Consider the following 23,193-nt stretch of genomic DNA (forward strand, 5'->3'; position numbering starts at 1 on the left):
TAGGTTAGCATGAATTTGGAAGATGAAGCCATACAAAAGTGTGATCAGTTATATCGATGTATGTTAATACACTAACATAGCTATATCCATTCCTAAGTCTCAGAGCTTGCTTTTGGAAAGGTAGGTCATTGGACAGCAGGTGAAGGGCCTAGAATGGGGGGAATAAAAACTTTTGGGATGTTTAGAAAATTGTATATTTATGAAACACGTTATTGAAGAGAGTCAGGGAACTGGAAGAGAGTTATTTAAGAAATTATCCCTTCAACTCTCTATAATTTATGAATTTGAAAAGAACCTTGTGTAGCTGAGAAGCAGTACCAGGTAAGTTCATATTAGAATGCATATTCTAAACAAATAAGTGAGTTTCCTTTGAAAAGTTTATACCACATGGGATATAGGAAAGTGAAACTGAGAGTTGTTTGGTCGTGTCCGACTCTTTGCAACCCCATGGACTGTCCATGGAATTCTCCAGGCCAGAATACTGGAGTATTCTTTCCCTTTTCCAGGGGATCTTCCCCACTGAGGGATCGAACCTAGGTCTCCTGCATTGCAGGTGGATTCTTTACCAACTGAGCTATCAGGGAACCCCTAAGGCATCTTATAATAAGTATCAGGATCACTGCATTTTATTAATATTCTCCTCTGTTAAATAAATCTTCAGTTTATTTCTTTAAAGGACAAGGCATATTGACATTTCTAATTTTGAACGTTGTCTCTTTAGTTTGAGATAAAGCTTTTTTCTTTTGCTCAGTCAGTTCAGTTGCTCAGTCATGTCTGACTCTTTGCAACCCCATGAACTACAGTAAAATTTCTGCAGCAAATGTGGAATCAAAACTGGAATATTGTGTTTAATTTGCAAAGATTTGGAAATCAGTTGACCTTAAGTTTTGTGTTTTGCAGTGCTAAATTTTCTAGCTACGTTGATAATCAATGGAAAATTGGAATGGTTTAAACATTTCGTTCTAGTTTTTGTCACCTGCCCTTTTACCTATCACTTAGGCCTGTGCTCTGCTTCATTATTATCCTTACTCTGAGCTTGAGGGTGAGAGAGCAGCCACTCTGGCACAGAGGTAGAGGAGGAGAGTTCTGGAGGGCCTCCTACCAGTTATGGCCAGAACCGCTGCCGAGACTCCACCAGCTAACAGGGAACCAGGAAGTGCAGCCCTCGCCGGTATCCAGAAAGAATGTGGATCGGGGCAGGGGTGGTTAGGCTGGAGGGGAATTTAAGGCGGTGGCTGGGAGGGCCAGAAGTTTTGGTGAACAGCAATAATGACTATATGCTGCTTTTTCTGAAATATGTCCATTTTAATGGAAGCTTAATTTTAAACTACCGTGACAAAGTTGAACCGTGCTTTTAAAACTCAGATTTAAAGTCAGCGATTATTTTGTTTTATAGGGAGATGTGCCTCTGGGACGTGAATGATGGCAGATGTATTGAATTTACAAAATTAGCTTGCACACATACTGGCATACAGGTTGGTATTGATTTCTGCAACTGGCCAACTCAGCACTGATGGTCAGTTTAAAAAGTGTTTTTTTTTTCTTTTTTTAAAATTTTATTTTATTTAACTTTACAATATTGTATTGGTTTTGCCATAAAAAGTGTTTTTTTTTTTTAACACCAAGTCTCTCTTTTTATATGAAAAATGGGTGGGAATGGGTAATGGGACAGGAAGACTAGAATTGCAGCAGTTGACGTCTTCTTCAGAAGACAGTGTAGTGGGGGAGGAAGACCAAGGAGCGGAGACGAGTGCTGAAAGGTGTGAGCCAGCCATCGTCGCTGCTGCGTCTGCTCTGGCTAGGTGTCTTGGTTACCCACGCGGGAGCCCCTTATTGGTTGGGTGAGCGTTCTACATCCTAAATAATGGAATTCTCTCTTGCTAAAGCCTTTGTGATTCCACTCATGACTGACACAATCCATTAAAATTTTTTTTTTCCTTTTTTGGCTGCTCTGGGTCTTTTCTTGCCGTGGTGCGCATGCTCAGTGGTTGAGGCCTACAGGCTTAGTTGCCCCGAGACATGGGGGATCTTAGTTCCCTGGCCAGGGATTGAACCTCTGATCCCTGCTTTGGAAGGCAGATTCTTAGCCACTGGACCATCAGAGAAGTCTCACACAATCCACTTTTTGGACGATACCCTTTTCCTTGCTTGTGCAGTTGGCCTTGGGTCTATAAAAGACGCGACCTTTTCATATACCTAACTTAACTCAGGAATTTACAGCAATTTATAGCCTCTCACCTACATTCCTGATGAAAGTGAAGTCACTCAGTTGTGTCCGACTGTTTGTGACCCCATGGACTGTAGCTTACCACGCTCCTGCATCCATGGGATTTTCCAGGCAAGAGTACTGGAGTGGATTGTCATTTCCTTCTCCAGAGGATCTTCCCGGCCCAGGAATTGAACCTGGGTCTCCCACATTGTAGGCAGACGCTTTACTATCTGAGCCACCAAGGAAGTTACATATTCCTGGTATTCCCCCTTATTCTTTCATAATTGTCAAATTCTTTGTGCTTCAGATTACTCATCATTTACTGCGTTGAGTATTGGGAAAATTGCAGTGTATATAGAAAATGTGATTTATAGTCTTAATGGGGAAGGAGAGGGAGAGGAGGGAACTCAGATTTATAGCATATATCTACCCTTGTGTGGTGTCTCATTTAGCCCCACCCATATTCTTATGCATCAGATAGAAGTATACCCTTTTACATGTAAGGAGGCTGATAGTCAGAGTGATTAAATAACTTGCCCCAGTCTCACAGTGAGTCATTCCCGTCACTAGGATCTCAGAACAGCTTTACCTGACTCTGGGGACTCGGTTCTTTCCGTTACATCATACTGCCTCCCTTAAAACAAACAAAATAATTTGTTGAGAAAGAAAACCTTCTGTACTAACACAAATTAGAAAAGCAATGGAAAATGTTTAGAGATGGTCAGTGTGATATAGATCTTTAGTGACTATTTATTGCCCTGGAAGAGCCTTTTAAAAATCGCTTCTTCAATGCTATTAGGGCGTATGCTTTTTTTTTTTCCTTTTTAAACATTTTTTATTAAGCCTGGTTGATTTACAATGTTGTGTTAGTTTCAGGTGTTCAGCTTTTTTTCTAATTGCTTGTTACGTTATTTTTTTTCCATTCACTTTTAGCTCTGTGATCCATTTTGGATTTTTATTTTTTTGGCCCCACTGTATGGCTTGTACCAATATTCTTGCCTGGAAAATCCCATGGACGGAGAAGCCTGGTAGGCTGCAGTCCATGGGGTCACAAAGAGTCGGACATGACTTCAATTTCACTTTCATGGCTTGTGGAATGTTAGTTCCCTGACCAGGGATTGAACCTGGGCCCTTGGCAATGAGAGCATGGGGTCCTAACCACTGGACCACCAGGGAATTCCTAGGACATACGCTTTTTATTTAAAGGGCCTATATTATTTTTTTTTTTTTACCATATGAAGAGTCATTAAATTTATAAAGAGAAAAGGGGTAGTATATCATTTAGATTCATTGACTTTATAGATAATTTAACTGAAAAATTATATATCAATGTCATTCAGACTCATTGGGTGTAAATACATTGACTGCTATAAAATTTAAGATTTAAAAACTTTTGGTTTACAGTTTAAGAGAAATTGATCAGTGTGTCTTCAGTGCTTCCTCTTCGCCAGATCTGGTATGCAGGCCTTCTGTGCCCGACTGGCAGTCATCCCTAAGGAGAAGGTGCTTTTTGGCAGATTTGCTAGTGTGGCTGTTGTTTCCTTTGTGATACGCACCTTCTCAGGTCCAGAAGCAGGTTGTTCTTTTATGTACATAGAAATGGTGAACCTCGATGACATTGGCACACTGAAATCACAAGGAAGTGCCAAGTTATTAAAAGAACTCTTGGGGGCATCCCTCATTAATACTTGGAGAACCTTTTTCTCCATTAAAGTCACCGTTTTTTTGCCCATCTCAAAGTGTCTTGGAAGCTAAATTAGTGTTTGGAAGATGGTTGGAGTGTAACTTTAAAGCAAAGATGAGAGGCGTTCAGTCAGGCAGGTCCGATAAACTATCCCTGCCCTCAGGACAGAGCGCTCTCTAGTGACTGCAGTGCGTGTGTGTTTCCTGGCTGGTGTTGGGGGCGCCCCGCATCCATCCCTCCCTCGTTCCCATCCACCTGGTCCCCCCTTTCGTGGGCCAGGGCTGCCTGCAGTCACGTGACTGTGCGCGTCCCTGGCAGTCCCTGGGAGCCCAGATCGCGTGTCATGGGTCGACCCGAGGTCTAGTGGTCCCCGCCTTCTGATAGTCTGCGTTTTGCTGGCCCCTCTCTGGGGGTTTTCTGGTGCTACCTGGCGCCTCGTTAATGTGCTCCGTGCTCCATGTGTGTCCTTATGAAGTGCTCCCAGTACAGGGGACTCCATAGTTGAGAAAATCTTGTCTTCCACTGCTGAGCTCTGAGCAGTGGACGGATGAGTGTGGGAGCAGCCTGAATCTGGTTTCTTCCTTGCCTCCCCAGTTGTGGGGTGGTTACAGCACGGTCCTGTGTGTGGTGTCCCGCTTAAACACATGTGATTTTGTATAAGGTTCAATCCCTTGGAAAGTAATAGTCTGGATACTGGATGTCCCAGACTTCTAAAAATCTTCTAGGGGAATCATTCCACTAAGAGATAACTTACTTATTTATTTTTTGAGGCTAAGGGAAGTTGGGTCCTTTGATAAGTCGATGGTCTTATTTTAATAGGCATTCTTTCTCTGCTCTTTGCTTGCTGGAAACCCTTCTTATCTTTTTGAGTTATTCTTAGCATGTGTTGCATCACTGTATTGGTTCTTTCTCTCTTTTTCTTCCACAAAGTGTAAATGTGCACTACAAGAATCGTTTATAATGGTTGTCTTGCACTCTAGTCTAAGATAACACTTGCGTTACACAGAATTTACTTCTGATTTTGTTTGAATAGAATCATCCTTGCTTATAAACTTTATTTGGTTATAACTAGTAATTACAAACCTCTACTCACTGATTCTCATTCACCTAAAACTCTTTCTTACTTTTGGGTCCCACCCATGCTGCCCTTTTGCTTTGATTTGTTTGTGAAGCTGATTTTATTCAGATGTTTTATTAATTCATTCAACAATTTTATTTTAGAATGCTATAGGGGGACGAAACAGAAGAATTATCATGAATTCTACTCCACAGTAGTTCAAAAGGGAAGATAAGATGTTAGGAAAATAATTTTTATTAGATATTTTGCGTATATTAGCGTAACTTGATGTATGCACATGTGTGTCCATAAATACATGTAATATGGACCATATAGTATGTATGTATTGTATGTATCGTAGTGTGCACTATATATCTGGACATATTATTGGGGAAATTGAGCATCCTACTAAGCTTGGTGAATGTATGTGAATCAAGTATCTTAAGTAAAGAACACTTACAATTTTTTTCCTTCTAGTTCTACCAGTTCTCTGTTGGAAGTCAGAGAGAAGGAAGGCTTCTATGCCACGGTCATTATCCTGAAATCCTTGTGGTGGATGCCACCAGCCTTGAAGTATTATACTCCTTAGTCTCAAAGATCTCTCCAGACTGGATCAGCTCCATGAGTATTATTCGATCCCACCGAACACAAGGTCAGTGTGGCCTTTAGGAACTTCTGCACTATGGTTAGCTTACTATAGGGTTCTATAGTGTATCAAATAATATACTTGCTTATATTGTATTCTTCAGTTTAAGAAATAGTGCCTCTCATGATTTATGGTCTGTCTCTACCTTTGTAAAGGAGTCTTTGATTGAACTGAGATTTAAAGTGTTAGATTATCTCCATTCCAAGGAATAAATCACTAGTTTTTGGCAGTCTTAGAGCATGTCAGGAATCTTCTGAATTGGAAGATCTTAACCCCTTGGAGGTGTGTTGGGAGGAACCATAGTTTGTGTATCTCTTGGGCCTGGTTTGGTTACCTGCTATGAAGAGGTGTAGGAAGTGTTTCCATTTTATGTGAAGGTAATGAAAAGGGAGGGGATTATACACAATTCAGTCTAATGACCGTTCCTGGTGAGCGCTTGATGTGTAGTTAACGCTCGACATACATGAGTGTGTTTTCTCCATTTCTGTTGAAACCGACAGTACCAGTTGTGAGAGCAAAAGTAAAATTGTTTGGGAAAAGGATAGTCATACTGACCGTTGAATGTGTATTCGTGTGTGCCTTTGGTGTACTCCTGTAAGCCCTTCCTGATGACTTCGTGGTCGCGTGCTCTGCTGTGAAGGCTGGTCTGTAACTGCTGTCACCATCGACGTGAGACTTCATGTACAGAGTGCTCCCAGCATTGGGCACATGCTTAGCATTTCCGTACGGTAACCGCTTCTCACAGCACTCAGTGATGTAGCTACTGCGTCATAGGATGTGTGGATGAGGAGACGGATGAAGTTTAGCATGATGGAGTCTCCACTTAAGGTCACAGAGCAAGCCTGTGGCTTACTGGCGCCCAGACGGACCCCAGAGAGGTTGCTTTTACCACTGGGTTACGTCATGTCCATTGGTGAACTGCCTTCCCTGGGAGTTTTCCATAGCTTTTTATTCAACGGTCATGGCACAAATATTTATTGAGTGCCTACTCTTTTCTAGGTGCAGAGGATTGAACTACTGGCAGGACTCGAATTGTAGGAAGGGAGGATGATATATAAACAAATGGCAGTTTCACAGTGTAACGTGTGAAAAGACAGAGAAATAGTACAGAGGCTAGAATTAGCAAAGGCAGTGAAGGGGCTTTGAGGGCAGGGAGGAAGGCCCCAGATTCGATGAAGTCTCATCTAAGCTTTGACAGGTGAAGAGGAGTTTGTCAGATGTGGGGTCGTGATGTTTCTGGCAGAAGTAGTTTGTACACAGGTACATAAAGCCTCTAGGGCTTCCCAGGTGGCGCTAGTGGTAAAGGACCCTCCTGCCAATGCAGGAGACATAAGAGTTGTGGGTCCAGTCTCTGGGTCGGGAAGATCCCCTGGAGGAGGAAATGGCAACCCACTCTGTATTCTTGCCTGGAGAATCCCATGGACAGAGGAGCCTGGTGGGCTATAGTCCATGGGGTCGCATGGAGTTGGACATGAATGCAGCGACTTTGCACACGCACACATAAAGCCTTATGTAGAAATGCGTGGGAAATAGCCATCTGTGAAATATATATGTTGTATTATGGTCTGAACAGGGTAGAATGCAACTGTAATGGAAAATGTTGTGCCGTACATACAATTCTAAATGTTGTCCATTTATAACGTTGCTACCATGCATGTTTTTAATCTACTTTGCCATATTCTAGTGTGTGGAGATTTGAGAATTTTGGATTTATTGGCATTTCGCACTTTTACTGTAATTGACATTTGTGAGCAGTTCTAGCTTCTTTATACGGTGATCATGGAATTGTAATCAGTGCATTTCAGCGCTTAAACTTGCCTATGGAACCAGGCAGTACAAATAAAGTTTTTACTGAAAGATAGTAAGCAATTCTTTTCAATAACAGTGATGACTAATCTGTACTGATGGTCTGAGGGCTATACCTGTGGTGTCTTAATTCTCACAACACCTTATTAAGGTAAGTGCTGTCGTTACGTTATTCATTTATATTTGCTTACAGATAAGCACATTGAATTTAAGGTAGGTTAGTTCAGTTATCCACAGTTCAGTGGTTAATCAGTGAAGAAAATGTGATTTTTAACACATCCCTCCGTTGCTCTGGAGCCTACCTTAGACTGCTTTCTCAGAGTTCAGGAATACTACTGTGGTGCTGTGACTTTTCCGTCACCCGAACCTGATGGATTTAGGTTTTACATCATGTCTTTCCCTTGATCATGGTCTGTGGAGAGTGTAGTGTGCAATAACATGTCTACAAGGCAGGTGAGGTAGGTGGGAAGGGGGAAACGTGTGCCCTGAAGACACAATATGAATGTGCTTCTCCAGGATAAATGAAAGTTAACGTTGAAGAATAAAAGTTGCTTTTTAATTTTTAAAATTTGTTCTTAAAAAGTTTTTTAAGGTTAATTGTTGACGTGGTAATCAAGAATGTTTGAAATTATTAAAGCCTGCAAGTTAGAAATAAGAAATCAAGCAGCTAAAAACAGGTTTTCTTTGAATTCCACGTGTTTGATCATCTTTATTAACCTGTGTCTCAAAATCTGGTTTCTGTTATTTCCTAAAACCTAGAATTAGGTTTTCATGCTGATTGTAAAACATGCTGTTATTTAGTTTCATTAAAGCAAACCATGGTCCACGTCACTGTTGTGACCATGTTCCCGTGTAGAAAGCAATCATATTACACTTGTAACCGGCTGCTGCTTCTTCTCGGTTAGAGGACACCGTGGTGGCACTCTCAGTGACGGGCATCTTGAAGGTGTGGATTGTCACCTCGGAAATAAGTGACCTGCAGGTGAGACAAAGGAGGCCTGAAGTGAGTTCTCTGTTCTTGTTCTTGAGGAGTCTTACATTGTAGTCATGATAGGCTGCTTCCCTTTTTTACTTAAAGAGGAAAGAAAAAGCTTTCCTTTTCCATAGTCTTATTGACATAGTGCAGAAGATTCCCCTAGAATGCTATCTCTGTACATGAATTATTGTTTTTCCTTTTGATGGTAGACATATGCTTTATCAAGGATGCAAAACAGAGAAACATATTGTACAGGATATGGAGTAGAGAAGCACAGAAGAGGATTTTCCTCAGCTGCTTCTGTTTAAATTGAAAAGGTAGCTTGCTTGAGGCGGGGGGGAAAAAGCAAACCACTGCAAAAAGGGTATAAAGCCAGTTTTAGTCCTCTGAGTTCCTTAGACTTGAATTCCTTCTTACTTTTTATCAGTAAGAAAGGCAGATCAAGTATCTGGCAAGAGATATTAATCTCATCTGTCAGGGAATTTTTAGACATTGAATCTGGGAGAAACTGAAGGAAATGATGTTTTCTTTTTTTTAACCTACAAGCTTATGTAAAAAACTGACAGAAATGAAAATTAACTAAACTTTTTAGCATCTGTCATTGCCAGTGATGACATTCTGCCTCTCGTTAGTCTGTTAGTCTTGAGTAGCTTTGTAGCAGATACGCTGTGCCCACGTGACGTTAGGGTACATTTTGGCTGCCTTTTACTACCTTAGTCCTCACCATGAGGGGCTAAATTGATGAGCACATCAAGTGATGTCTTTATTTTGTTTTGTTTTCTTTATCATTGTGTGATAATTTAAATTGACAATCCTGCCAACCCTAAAGTTTTTACAAATATTTCTCTTTTCAGGATACCGAGCCAATATTTGAGGAAGAATCCAAGCCGATTTACTGTCAGAATTGCCAAAGCATCTCTTTCTGTGCATTCACACAAAGGTCGCTTTTGGTGGTGTGCTCCAAGTATTGGAGGGTAAGATAACTGTGCCTAAGTAAGAAACCGCATTTTTGCCCTTCAAGGTTTTGGTTTATCAGCCTTCTAAAGATAATTGTAAGGAGAAGCTTGGTTTAGAATATTTTAAATATTTGGTCTGTTTTTGATATACTCTGAAGTATGGAATTTGGCTACATCGTTGCCTTTTTTTTGATTTGGCCCATAGAATGATTCTGTCAGTGTTTATTAGTTCTTAATTTCTGTGTCTTGCTGCCATGTTCTTCATTGTCTTGTCAGTGCGGCATGGGTAATGGCAGTGAGTTTTCTGCAAGTTGGGACATATCTTTGTAGGTTTTCATCCCCAAGTGCCATCCTTTTCCGACGTCTTGGAGTCAGGAAGGTCTTCTTCTGTCACTTTAGAGCTAATGGTGAGAGGTGCATATTGCTTTTCACATTGCTCGACTTTAATGTTTCCATGACAGAAAAAGAGCCAGCAAGTTTTGATCACCTGCCATAGTGCCTACCATATTTTCCAAAGCTTTCCATGTGTTATTTGGAAATAACAATCTGAGGGGTGGTATATTGGTTACCTATTCCTGCATAACAAATTACTTCAAAAGTTAGTCGTTTAAAACAACAAATGTGAATCATCACCCAGTTCCTGTGATCAGGAATCCAGGCGTGGTTTAGCTGGGTACCTCTGGCCCAGGGTCTCTCACAGAGTGTGATGAAGGATGAAGGGGTTTTGACTGGGACAAACACCCCGTCCCAGGGCTCTCCTTGGCGGAGGCTCAGCTTCCAGATTTACTCACCTGCTGGTTCACAGTCGTCAGGTCCTGCTGACTGTGGGCTGGAGACCTTAGTTCTCTGCCATGTGGGCCTCTCCATTAGGACAGCTCACAGCACAGCAGCTGTCTTTCCTCCGAGTCAGTGAGCAAGAGGCCGCGTTCAGTTCTCTAGAAATGTCACAGGATGCAGCCTGCACTCAGGAGAGAGGCTTCCACAAGATTGGAAAACCAGGAGTCGGCCCTTGGTGGGGCCACTTTCGAGGCTGCTTTTCACTCTAGGAATGGTGGCTTTGCCCATTTTGTAGATGAGGCAACTGAGGCATGAGGGGGGTGGCTGCTTTGGCTAAGGTTATACAAGTGATGGTGGTTGTAAATGACTGAGGTTATACAGCTCAGGCAGCCTGGCTGCGGCCGCCGTTCTCATCACTGCCATGCTGTCCTGCGTCAGAGGGTAGCCTCACCATGGAAGGGCTGCATGGCTGCTGTTTGGGAAAAGGCTTAGAGAAGAAGGCTAGCAGCTGCTCAGCTGTCGTTCACTATCTGGGATCCTTCCTTTGTCTTAAAGTTTAAAGCACATCCAAATAAAAATGAAAACAGACTGCAGGAGGATACAGTGAAAAATAGGCACCCTTTTCCCCCCAGATATGTCCCTTCCCCTCCCCAGAGGCAGTAGCTAATACCAGTTTCTTGTGTGCCCATTGTAAGCCTTTTATATCCATGTGAGGGCAGCCTTCTCTTAAATGCACACACAAGAGTGAAAAGACAACCCACAGAGTGAGAGAAGAAAGCCATGGTATGCAACATGATGAGAGACTCTTCTGTTATCAATTAAAAAACAACTACAGATCAAGAAGGAAAACGCAGGCCACCCAGTGCGAGATAGCTAAGAGAGCAAAGCCGAGTAGACAGGAAATATGTAGATAGGTGCCGAGTTTCATGAATCATCAGGGAAATGCATACAAACACAGCATGCGGACGGTGCTGCAGCCCACCAGCATGACTTTCGTAGATTTGTTGTTGTTTAGTCACCAAGTGAAGAGCTGACTCATTGGAAAAGACTCTGATGCTGGGAGGGATTGGGGGCAGGAGGAGAAGGGGACGACAGAGGAGGAGATGGCTGGATGGCATCACCGACTCGATGGACGTGAGTCTGAGTGAACTCCGGGAGTTGGTGATGGACAGGGAGGCCTGGCGTGCTGCGATTCATGGGGTCGCAAAGAGTCGGACACGACAGAGCGACTGAACTGAACTGAACTGAACTGAGTCACTAAGTTGTGTCCCCATGGACTTTGCAACGCCAGTCTTCTCTGTCCTTCACCGGCTCCCAGAGTTTGCTCAGATTCATGTATGTTGAGTCGGTGATGCTAATCTGACCACCATCTTCTGCCAGCCTCTTTTTCTTTTGCCTTCAGTCTTTCCCATCATTAAGTTCTTTTCCAGTGAATCAACTCTTCGCATCAGGTGGCCAAAGTATTGGAGCTTCAGCTTCAGAATTGGTCCTTCCATCAGTCCTTCCAATATTCAGGGTTGATTTCCTTTAGGATGGACTGGTTTGATCTCCTTGTTCTCCAAGGGACTCTCAAGACTATCTGACTTTCTCAGATAGTTATTACCAGAAAGCAGTTTTCAATTTTTGTGTGATTAAATTGTCATATTTTATTGTATGGTTTTAAAAATGATTGATGATATATTCTAAAGGGCTCAGCAAAGCTGAGATTAAAAAAATTTTTTTCTTCCTAATATTTGTATGGTTCTATTTTATATACCTTTGAATCTTTAATCTGAAATTTATTTTCTGTGAATTGTGAGCTGTAGATCCAATTATATCTTTATTCCAATGGATATCAGAATGGATCCGGCAGTTCCTAATGCCATTTGTTGAATAATCATTTTTTGATTCTTGTACCTTTATAATACGCTGTATTCCTACATTTTTTCTAGGACCTGTTTATGGACTTGTTGATTTGTCTGGACTGATTTATGAACTAATATTGTGATTACTTTGTTTTTGATAGTTTTGTAATTTGTTTTAATAGATCATAAGGCTGGAGGGCTGGTGTCCATAATTCTGTCTTGGACTTTTCTTGGCTATTCGTGTAGTGCTAGTGTTGTATTTCTGATACATATTATAGCAAATTATGGTGAATTTGGCTGGGGTTTGTTCTTGTTTCAAGACTGTCTGCACAGCAACTTCATTGTTGTTTCCTTAAAGAAAAATAAGATAAAAACTTGGCCATTGAATTGGTCATTCCTCCTGGGGAAATTTTTTAGCAACACAGTATGTACTTTCCTCAAACAGTGAGTATGGTAGGAAATGCTGCTAGCTGTTATAAGATGAGGGTTTAGTCCTAGCCTGTCAGCTTGCGGGACGTGGGCCCTTGAGCAGGTGCCGTAACCCTCGTCTGTGTCAGGCTTCATTTTGTCTTTTGCCTGCACCTCACGGCTTTGGGTTCTTCGTGCCCTGCCCAGGGACTGAGAACTTACGCCCCTAGCAGTGGAAGTGCGGCATCATTAACCACTAGACTGCCAGGGAATTTGCTGGGTCAGCTTTTTGTCTCTAGCGATACCTGCCTGCCTGCCTGCCTGCCTCCTGCAATGACTCTAAGAGTCACGTGAGAAAATGATTGTAAAGGCATTTTGCAGATTTGGATGTGTCTTGTAAATGTAAGGTCACAGAAGGTCAGGAGTTTGTGTTGCTGATGAAATTACAGGACGTGGCTATTGTATGTGAGAGTTATTAATAATAAAACTGAGTCTGCTAATGTCCTATTTACACTATTTTAAGACGTTGATGAAATAAGGTAAAGTGAATTCCCCTCTAACACTCAGGTGTTAAGAGGTTTTCGTTAGAAACATTGTTACTGGGTATAGGAAAAAACTGGGAGTCCTCAGCATGCATCCTGGAGGTTGGGTACTTGTCATGTGATGGAGCACCCTTCCCTTTAGATGAGAAAGGCTAAGGATTCCTGTCTGTGTGGAGGGAGCACCCCTGACCCCTGCTGGCACAGTCTCCTGCCTGCCCACTGGAGGCTGGGGACGTGTCATAGTTGCCCTGTTGAAGGTAACTGTGCCCCAGGGTTCACTGACAAAATGTCTTTAACTGAGGTAGTCAACTGTAAAGGCCTGAGGTTATTAAATATGGTTCTAGAAGTTTTCATTTCAGTTAAAATGTTGCTGTGTTTTCCTTAAATGACACCAACATGGACTTGAACATGAATCTCTTACTCCTCATAGGTATTTGATGCTGGAGACTACTCCCTGTTGTGCTCGGGTCCGAGTGAAAACGGGCAGACGTGGACAGGAGGTGACTTTGTCTCGGCTGATAAAGTCATCATCTGGACTGAAAATGGGCAGAGTTATATTTACAGACTACCTGCCAGGTATCCAATAAATAGTGAGTTACGACTTTGATCAAAAGCGAGAGATGGCATGATTTCAGTGAGCCCAGGCCTTGCATACAAAGAAAAGCGCTAAATTCCTTAGCTTGAGATAACTGGTTTTCCTTAATTAACGATAATTTTTGATGTTTAGACTACCTGCCCCTTGTTGCAAACTTTTTTATAACTTGGCTTCTCCCCCTCTGCCTCTTCGGAACAGTTCTTTCAGGGTTACTTAAGATGCTGTCTCCCAGGTTTGAAGTCCTAAAAACTCCTACCAAATAAAATATAACTCTTAAAAAAAAAAAGCAAGCGATTCCAAATTTGTGATGTAATCTGAAAGTATGGAAATATTGAAAGTATAAATATTTAATTTAGGTAAAAAAAAAAAACTTGAAAACTTAAGTTTGTAATTATAGTTTCATATCTGAGCACAACAATTAGGTGGATTTTTATTTGAGTAAGATATTTTAATAACATTTAATATAATGCCTATATTAAATAAACTATAAAAAATCCATATATTGTCCATTGTGAAAAAAACTCATCATATGGTATGATAAAATATTTAATGTCAGTATTTTTTTTACTGAATGTTGTATTTTCCTCATTTTCAGTTGCCTTCCAGCTAGTGATTCATTCCGCAGTGATGTGGGGAAAGCAGTTGAAAATTTAATTCCTCCAGTACAACATAGCCTCTTGGATCGAACAGATAAAGAGGTAAAATTCTTCAGGTATCATTTATAGTTGGTGGCTGTGTTGAAAAATTTCTGCAACTATAATTATTAGTGTCTTTGGTAGCTAAGCATTTCAAAGATTGATTGCCATTCAAGGTACTCTATTAGATGTTGTAAAACATTTTGACATGGTCAGTTATTATAAGCATAATTTGTGCATTTGCTTATAATATGCTTATATGAAAGAGGAAATGGCAACCCACTCCAGTATTCTTGCCTGGAAAATTCCATGGACAGAGGAGCCTGGTCTGCTGCAGTCCATGGGGTCACAAAGAGTCAGACATGACTGAGCATGCATGCATGCATAATATACCTATAATATAGGCATTCACTTTTCTCTAGGAATAAAAGTGATCTTATACTGATTACAAAGTGGCAATGACTTTTTGATAAAATTCATATTGATGTTATAAATGGATTTTACACTGATGCAGTTCTAAATATAGTGACAGATGTACTTTTAGAATGACAAATAATTATGTAATAATGCTGACTGATTTCTGTTTGAATAAGATATTGCAGTATTTCTCCCAAATCATGTAGTGATGTAAATCATTAGGCATTAGAAATAAAGAAGAAAATAATTTTTTCTCTATAAAAAACAGATTTTATTATGACTTCGAGTGTTTGTTAGTTGCTCAGTTGTCTCTGACTCTGTGATCCCATGGGCTGTAGTCCGTCAGGCTCCTTTGTCCTTGGGGTTTCCCAGGCAAGAATACTGGAGTGGGTTGCCATTCTTCTCTCCAAGGAATCTTTCCAACCCAGGGATAGAACCCAGGTCTCCTGCATTGCTTCTAAAAACCTACTTAATATCAATTTAAAGTTGAAATGCACTTAGTAATGGGTTTTCAACTCTGTGTTCTTTGAGCATTAAGAAAGAAGCTTTGGTTTGGAAATAAAGGCTCCTTTACTTATGATCTGGGTTTCTATAACTTTTTCATTCTGAGCATTTTGTTCTATCTTTATGTGGAGGAATGGCAAGGGGATCCTTTGCCATTTTCCATGAATATTTTGAATATATAGAATTTATCCATCCATGTATAATTAAGATCCTTTATGACCTGTCCTTTATTCTCTTAACTTAAACTGCTACTTATTGCTAGACAAGTAAAGCTAGCAAACTAGACAGTTACTTCCACTTAAACTAAGGGATAATGACTCAACGTAGAAAACATACATGATGGAGATTCTCTGTCTGTCCAGTGATTAGGACTTGGTGTTTACTGCAGGGCCCAGGTTCAATCCCTGGTTGGGGAAGTAAGATCCCACAAGCTTTACTGCGCAGCAAAAAAAAAACCCAAACAAAACATGAACATGAAACAAAACAAATGCATATTATATTTCTTTAAGTATCAGCTCACCAATTCATTTTAAATTAAAATGTATGTATTATGTGGTGCGAGATACACATTGTAATATAGAATACTGGTTATAACAACAAAAAGTTATACTAGCAACTTTCCCTGGTTAAGCTTGTTGTTTATCAAACTTTTAGTAATTTTCAGACTTTAAGTTAAATCAAATAATTGACCGTGCTTAATGCATGTAATTTCTATAGGGTAATGCTTTTTAGCACTGATACTGAATATAGATTATTTGTTAACTATAACTATGCACTGAAGCATTTTGTTTTTTAACTGCTTTTCAGGATAAGCTTACATACTTTCATACTCAAGTTTTAGTGTATTAATCATCTAAAATTTAAATTTAGGAGTCCACCACTATTTAGTATTTTCAAATAGGTGGTCTCATTGAAGATACAGGATCTTAAACAGAAAATAATGTGCTTTAAAAATGAAAGTGTATGCAAGATCCTAATGAATGGTTTTTGTTCCTAGTAGCTCATAGCTAGCATATCAGGCTAGGTTCAAGTGGGTTATAAAAAATGTGATCAAATGAAAAAAGTGAAAAGTATTAGTTGCCTATTCGTGCCTGACATTTTGCAACCCCATGGGGTGTAGCCTGCCACCCTCCTCTGTCCATGGAATTCTCCAGTCAAGAATGCTGAAGTGGGTAGCCATTCCCTTCTCCAGGGGATCTTCCTGACCCAGGGATTGAACCCAGGTCTCCTGTGTTGCAGGCAAAGTTTTTAGCACTGAGCCACCAGGGATGTTTCATGCTATTAGTTGAAAAATAATCTAATTAAAAAAAAAAAGAGCCTTCTAGTGGTACAAGCATGGTGGTTTAGTTTTATAGCCATTCCTGGTGAGTAGCTAGTTAGGAGTGGGCAGAAAGTTTAGATTACCAGTTCTCTCCTTTTGAACTTTTAAGTGGAGAATTTTCTTTTTGGTATAGAGGGGTATATCTTTGGATTCATTGCTTAATAATAGACAGTTAAATAATTGCATTGTGGTTTTTATAAAGCAGAGAAAAAGGATAAAAATATTCTAGAGAAAGACTATATAAATATAGTTTTTGTTTCTTTGAATGTGTTATATGTACTGGATTGAGTATTAGTTGACATATATTTATATCAATGCTACAGAATTAATTAAGATATTATTGAATACTCATTCTATAGATTCACTTTTTTCTTTTTTAACTCTGGTACTGAGATGAAGTACTTTATATCCTAATCTGAAGAAACTTTTATCTGTGAAATATTTTGTTTTAAAAGATAGAGAAGGGAATTTGAACAGTTGTTTTTTTTTTACAGTTGCTAGTTTGTCCTCCTGTGACTCGATTCTTCTATGGATGCAAAGAATACTTCCACAAACTATTAATTCAGGGTGATTCTTCTGGAAGATTGAATATTTGGAACATATCAGACACACCTGATAAACCAGAAGGTAATGGAGGTTCTAGAAAATCGTGTGCGGTTATTTCTCAATGTTTCTAATTGAACAACCTGAACAGTAACCGCTGTATGGGAGTGCATAACGTAATATGTCCTTTTCTTTTTAGAATGGTAGTTGATGACAGTTATTCTTTGGTATTTCTCTGAATCAACTATAAGCACGTTTATTTTTACATGTTGAATTTTTTTTTTTTTTTCTTTTTCTAACTTGCTCAAACATGTTTCTTTTCTACCACACATAACCTCCACAGGGCTGGAAATGACCACGTCCATTAGTTTGCAAGAGGCATTTGATAAACTGAATCCATGCCCTGCTGGGATTATAGATCAGCTGAGCGTGATCCCCAATAGTAACGAACCTCTTAAGGTGACGGCGAGTGTGTACATACCAGCGCACGGACGCCTCGTCTGTGGCCGTGAAGACGGAAGCATCGTTATTGTCCCGGCCACGCAGACGGCCATCGTGCAGCTGCTGCAGGGCGAGCACATGCTCCGCAGAGGTACCTGCAGACCCGCTCGCGTGCAGTGTTAGGAGAGCTCTGTGACCGTGAACCTGACAGGGTCTGCACTCTGCGTTTTCAGCAAGCACGGTGCATCGGGGTGGTTGTCGGTGTGCTCTGTAGCTGCTAGCCTAACGTGCGGTTAACAAAATACGGCCTGGGTGGCCCTTGAGCAGCTCAGAGGGTCCGGGGTGCTGGTCCTCTGCACGGTTGGAAGTCTGTGTATTACTTTACAGCCGGCCCTCTGTATCTGTGCTTGTGCATTCTTGGATTCCATCAACTGCCCCTGTACAGTGCTATAGTATGTATTTATTGAAAAAAATCTGCATACACGTGGACCTGCACAGCACAGTTTAAACCTATGTTGCTCAAGGATCAACTGAAGTCAGTGTCTGTTCCTGGAATAAACACCACTTAATGACTGTAAATGCAGGGCTTCCCAGGTGGCGCTAGTGGTAAAGAACCTGGCTGCCCGTGTAGGAGATGCAAGAGACACGGGTTCGATCCCTGGGTTGGGAAGATCCCCTGAAGAAGGAAAGGGCAACCTACTCCAGTGTCCTTGTCTGGAGAATCCCATGGACAGAGGAGCCTGGCGGGCTGCAGTCCACGGGGTCTCTAAGAGTCGCATACGACTTAGGCGACTTAGCACAATGACTGTAAATAGAAGTATCTAGTTTTTCTCTTTGATACATGTTTAATGTTTGCCATTTATTATTGGGTATCTCTGGCGTACTTAGTATCATATTATCAAATACTGGTAATCTTTTAGAACAATACTGTCCAATAGAAATACGTGTGAAAGGGACTTTTTAATGATGAAATGTAGAGCTAGTCTGAAGATTCTTGTCTACTTTTGTTGAAACTTTGGCAGACTCGAATTTTCCTGCCTTAAGTCCCAAACCTTGTTTGCAGGCTGGCCTCCTCACAGGACACTCCGTGGCCATCGGAGCAAAGTCACGTGTTTGCTGTACCCTCATCAGGCCTCAGCCCGTTATGATCAAAGATACCTCATATCTGGAGGCGTGGATTTCTCGGTCATCATTTGGGACATATTTTCTGGAGAAATGAAACATATCTTCTGTGTCCATGGTGGCGAGATCACTCAGCTTCTAGTTCCACCTGAAAACTGTAGTGTAAGTTGAACCTGAAAGATTATTTCACTATGGTAGAGTCAAACTGTGTTGCTGCCAGACTTAATACAAATGAAATCCAGAGTAATCTAAAGTGTGATGGAAGAATTAATAAAAAAAAATCCTTGTAATTATAAAACTAAATAGTGGTAACATATGATGTTTAGGCAAAGTTAGGATTATTACTACTGGGCATATAGAAATAGAAGATAGACATTTTTTTATTCCTGTTATTCGTGCCTAAATGGCATGGCTTATCCCTGAAACATAGTAGCAATTTAGAATATGTTGAAGTTTCAATTTTTTGCTCTGAAGCAGTTTTAAGTATCCCTAAAGTCATGCTCATCAAAGTAGTCTCATCATTCTCAACTCCATCTGAGCAAAAAGATATTGAACCTGTGCTTTTATAGCTTGAATGAAAATACTTCTCAATACTTACAAATAGAATACATTTAAATAAACAGTTATTGTGACAAGGGAAAGAATAATAGGCACGATAATGATTTTGGAAAATTTTGTTCATACTTTTATGAAAGCAGATTGCTTTTTCATGACGTGTGTGTAAGTTAGCTGGTGATGTCAAATATAAAAAGTCTCATAATTTTAGAAATAGGAAATTTTAGGAGGACTTAGGACAGATGAATAACAGACCCGTAATTTCTTTTACTGTGTGTTTAATGTGAACTTACTCATGTGATTAGCTGCCTTTGTGTGCAGAATCACTATTCTCCAGCACACACGTGTGTATGGACCCACGTACATAAACACGCAAATATACTATCTTTATCACACGTTTCATGCTTATCAAAACCCCTTCACCGGTTATTGTCTTACTGAAATGAAAAGCATTTTACTCGTGTATCTGATCCATTGTTCAGAAGGAGTCTCATTTCAAAGACCCAGGAAATTTTCCTTGGCCCTTTCTGCTTGCTCACGTGACCTTCATGATAGTGTGTGTTATCTGCCATGTTCTGCCAGTGCTAGATTTCATTTGATTTGACGCATGTGGCGGTGTAGGAGGTTCTATACCAGTGTGTGTGTGTCTCGTTCTTTTTCCCCTGCCAGATGTGAAAATTTAGGTACTTAATTAATCTCTTCCTTCTTTGTACAAATTTTTGCCTTTTTCTTTCTTTCCAGTTTGTTGTTCATTTTTAAAAAAATCTTCATCACTGTAAAAAATTGTTGTGTATTAATTTAAATAGCCAGTTTAGTTCAGTTGCTCAATTGTGTCCGACTTTTTGCGACCCCATGGACTATGACTCGCCAGGCTTCCCTGTCCATCACCAACTCCCCAAGCTTGCTCAAATTCATGTGCATTGAGTCAGTGATGCCATCCAACCATCTCATCCTCTGTCATCCCCTTCTCCTCCCACCTTCAGACTTTCCCAGCATCAGACTCTTTTCAAATGACTTAGTTCTTCACATTAGGTGACCAAAGTATTGGAGTTTCAGCATCAGTCCTTCCAATGAATATTCAGGACTGATTTCCTTTAAGATGGACTGGTTGGATCTCCTCACCATCCAAGGGACTCTCAAGAGTCTTCTCCAACACCACAGTTCAAAAGCATCAGTTCTTTGGTGCTCAACTTTCTTTATAGTCCAACTCTCACATCCATACATGACTACTGGAAAAACCATAGCCTTGACTAGACAGACCTTTGTTGGCAAAATAATGTCTCTGCTTTTGAATATGCTGTCTTGGTTGGTCATAGCTTTTTTTCCAAGGAGTAAGCGTCTTTTAATTTAATGGCTACAGTCACCATTTGCAGGGATTTTTGGAGTCCAAAAAAGTAAAGTCTCTCACTGTTTCCATTGTTTCCCTATCTATTTGCCATGAAGTGATGGGACTGGATGCCATGATCTTAGTTTTCTTAATGTTGAGTTTTAAGCCAACTTTTTCACGCTCCTCTTTCACTTTCATTAAGAGGCTCTTTAGTCCCTTTTTGCTTTCTGCCATAAGGATGATGTCATCTGTGTATCTGAGGTTATTGATACTTCCCCCGGCAATCTTGATTCCAGCTTTTGCTTCATCCAGCCCAGCATTTCACATGATGGATGTACTCTGCATATAAGTTAAATAAGCAGGGTGACAATATACAGCCTTGACGTACTCCTTTTCCTATCTGGAACCAGTCTGTTGTTCCATGCCCAGTTCTAACTGTTGCTTCTTGACTTGCATACAGGTTTCTCAGAAGGCAGGTCAGGTGGTCTGGTATTCCCATCTCTTTCAGAATTTTTCACAGTTTGTTGTGATCTACACAGTCAAAGGCTTTGGCATAATCAATGAAGCAGAAATAGATGTTTTTCTGGAACTCTCTTGCTTTTTTGATAATCCAACGGATGTTGGTAATTTTATCTCTGGTTCCTCTTCCTTTTCTAAATCCATTAAATGCATTTTATTTAAATCTATTTAAATAACCAATTTTATGTTTATTTTAGTGAAATAGATATCATTGTAATTCTACTAAGTTTAAGCAGTGTTAGAACCCTTGTCCTGAACCTCATTTTACAGTCCTTATGCCCCATAGTAAAATATAGGTTTTTTTCACATCTGACTGCAAATTTGGTGAAACATCTAATTTTTTAATGCTGAAGTTGATAATGTAGATTATTTATTCCTAAGTTTAAAGCAACCATTTTGATCTGGCTGTTTTTTGTTTTCATAAGAATACACTGAAAATACTAGAGTGTGTATGTACATATGCATATATATATATATTACAAATATTAAAAGGAAAGTGTTTTTTGAATAATTTACATAGGGTCATGTTTTCCTTTTGAACTGCATTAACATATGTATATTTTTAGCCTATGTATGTGAGCACATTTTCTGGTTTCTTTTAAAAAAATTTCAAGTGCGTATTTAATAAAATGTTTTGATCAATTGCATTTAGAAATATTTCATAGTGAGTAAAAGCTAAGATATGGACATATATGCAACTGAACAGAAAGTGGTCTTCTCACTAGACGAGGCGCCAGCCAGAGGAGCTGGTTGCCTGGACAGTGTGAGGAAGAGAGGTACCAACAAGGAAGTCTGGGTCATGGAAAATAATTTGCTTATAGGTTTAACAGTAGAATTTTCTTGTTTTTAATTAACTTTCAAAAGTACTGATTAAGACACATTTGCTTTGGTTTTTGTAATAATATAAGATGTAAATAATGACTGCCTAGGACAGAAGAGTGTGGTAGGCTGTAGTCCATGGGGTCGCTAAGAGTTGGACACAACTGAGCGACTTCACTTTCCCTTTTTACTTTCATGCATTGGAGAAGGAAATGGCAACCCACTCCAGTGTTCTTGCCTGGAGAATCCCAGGGACGGGGAAGCCTGGTGGGCTGCCATCTATGGGGTCACACAGAGTCGGACACGACTGAAGTGACTTAGCAGCATCAGCCAGCAGCAGCAGTTAATAATGACTAGGCATTAACAACTGCCTAGTTAATAACCTGTTCATTTAGCTGGTCGTTTTAGGCCTAGCAGCTAATGTGTTTGAAAATCGGAGAGCCCTAACTGGTTAATAAAAAGCTAAGGATTTGTTATTTGCTGAATGTTTAGCAAATGACTGTTCTGCTGAGATTATAGAGTTAGTGACATCAAATGCTATCTCTAATGCTTAAATTGTCCGTCTCATAACTTGATCCAATGTCATTCTCTTTTAGCAAAAAATATTTTTACTTTTTAAGTGATCTGGTACTTGGAAGATTGTAACTATTTACTACAATACTAAAAAGTTTGTCATCTGCTTTTTGGATTGTAGTAAGAGTTTTGGTTTTTATCTCGGGTAGATTGAGAAAGGAGGTGAGTTTTGATTTCTTGTAAGTTTTTTTTTCAGGAAAAGTTGTTCTAAAACAGAAATGTTGGTTGTATTTTAGAAATGACTTAAATTATCATTAAGATGTACAATTATGAAGAGTTTTTCATTCTTAATGTATAGTCATTTCTTGTTTACTAAAATGTAGAAAGTTGTTTAAAAAAAGTACTGAGCAAAAATCATTGTTTCCTAGCCTCTGTAGAGAGTGAACAAAAAGTGAAATCCTGCCTGCTGGGTAGAAAAGACGCTGTGGCTGGAGATGAGCTCTGAGGACAGGCTGTGTGCCCTTCCACGGCCCCACAGACGCGCGTCTTATTGGCCTGCCGTCTAGGCGTTTCTTTGTCATCCTTTCTTTCCCCACTCCTTCATCTTTATACTGTTTTAGCATCTTTTTCCCCAAGATCTTTCCAGATTCTTGCTATACATTAGCATTAATTTAGTGCCAGACTCAGTGACCCTATATATTTATTTTTAATGAACTATTTATAGGAATTTTAATTATTTAAAAATTTCAACATTTTCCTAGACAGGAAACACTGCCTATAGCATTATGTAGAGTACCTACTTTGAATAGATTTTATGTTTATTGTTCTTTAAAGGTTTTTAGTTTTTCAATTTTTAGAGGAATTTTATATATATATATTTTTTTTTCCAAAACTGTAAAACTCCTTTTAGGCAGAGTGCTTTGAAATTGAATTTGATTCACTGAATAAACTGGTTAGCTGAGATTTAACTTTTATAT

General features: G+C 39.9%; 1 protein-coding gene across 7 annotated transcripts in view; it reads left to right on the forward strand.

Moving 5' to 3' along the window:
- The window catches only part of WDR7 (WD repeat domain 7), a 359,618-nt gene that overhangs the window by 27,213 nt on the left and 309,212 nt on the right, over positions 1–23,193 (forward strand). For all 7 annotated transcript variants that reach the window (XM_086372456.1, XM_086372458.1, XM_086372454.1 and 4 more), the window contains exons 4-12: positions 1,397–1,475; positions 5,428–5,602; positions 8,308–8,384; positions 9,233–9,352; positions 13,336–13,481; positions 14,096–14,198; positions 16,872–17,004; positions 17,264–17,512; positions 18,425–18,645. In XM_086372456.1, the coding sequence (XP_086228582.1) occupies positions 1,397–1,475; positions 5,428–5,602; positions 8,308–8,384; positions 9,233–9,352; positions 13,336–13,481; positions 14,096–14,198; positions 16,872–17,004; positions 17,264–17,512; positions 18,425–18,645 (1,303 nt within the window). The remainder of the gene's footprint in view (positions 1–1,396; positions 1,476–5,427; positions 5,603–8,307; positions 8,385–9,232; positions 9,353–13,335; positions 13,482–14,095; positions 14,199–16,871; positions 17,005–17,263; positions 17,513–18,424; positions 18,646–23,193) is intronic.

This window comes from Bos grunniens, chromosome 24 (genome assembly GCF_055505025.1).
Source record: "Bos grunniens cultivar Pamir isolate PY7600 chromosome 24, Bosgru_T2T1.0, whole genome shotgun sequence".
Classification (NCBI taxonomy): Eukaryota; Metazoa; Chordata; class Mammalia; order Artiodactyla; family Bovidae; genus Bos; species Bos grunniens.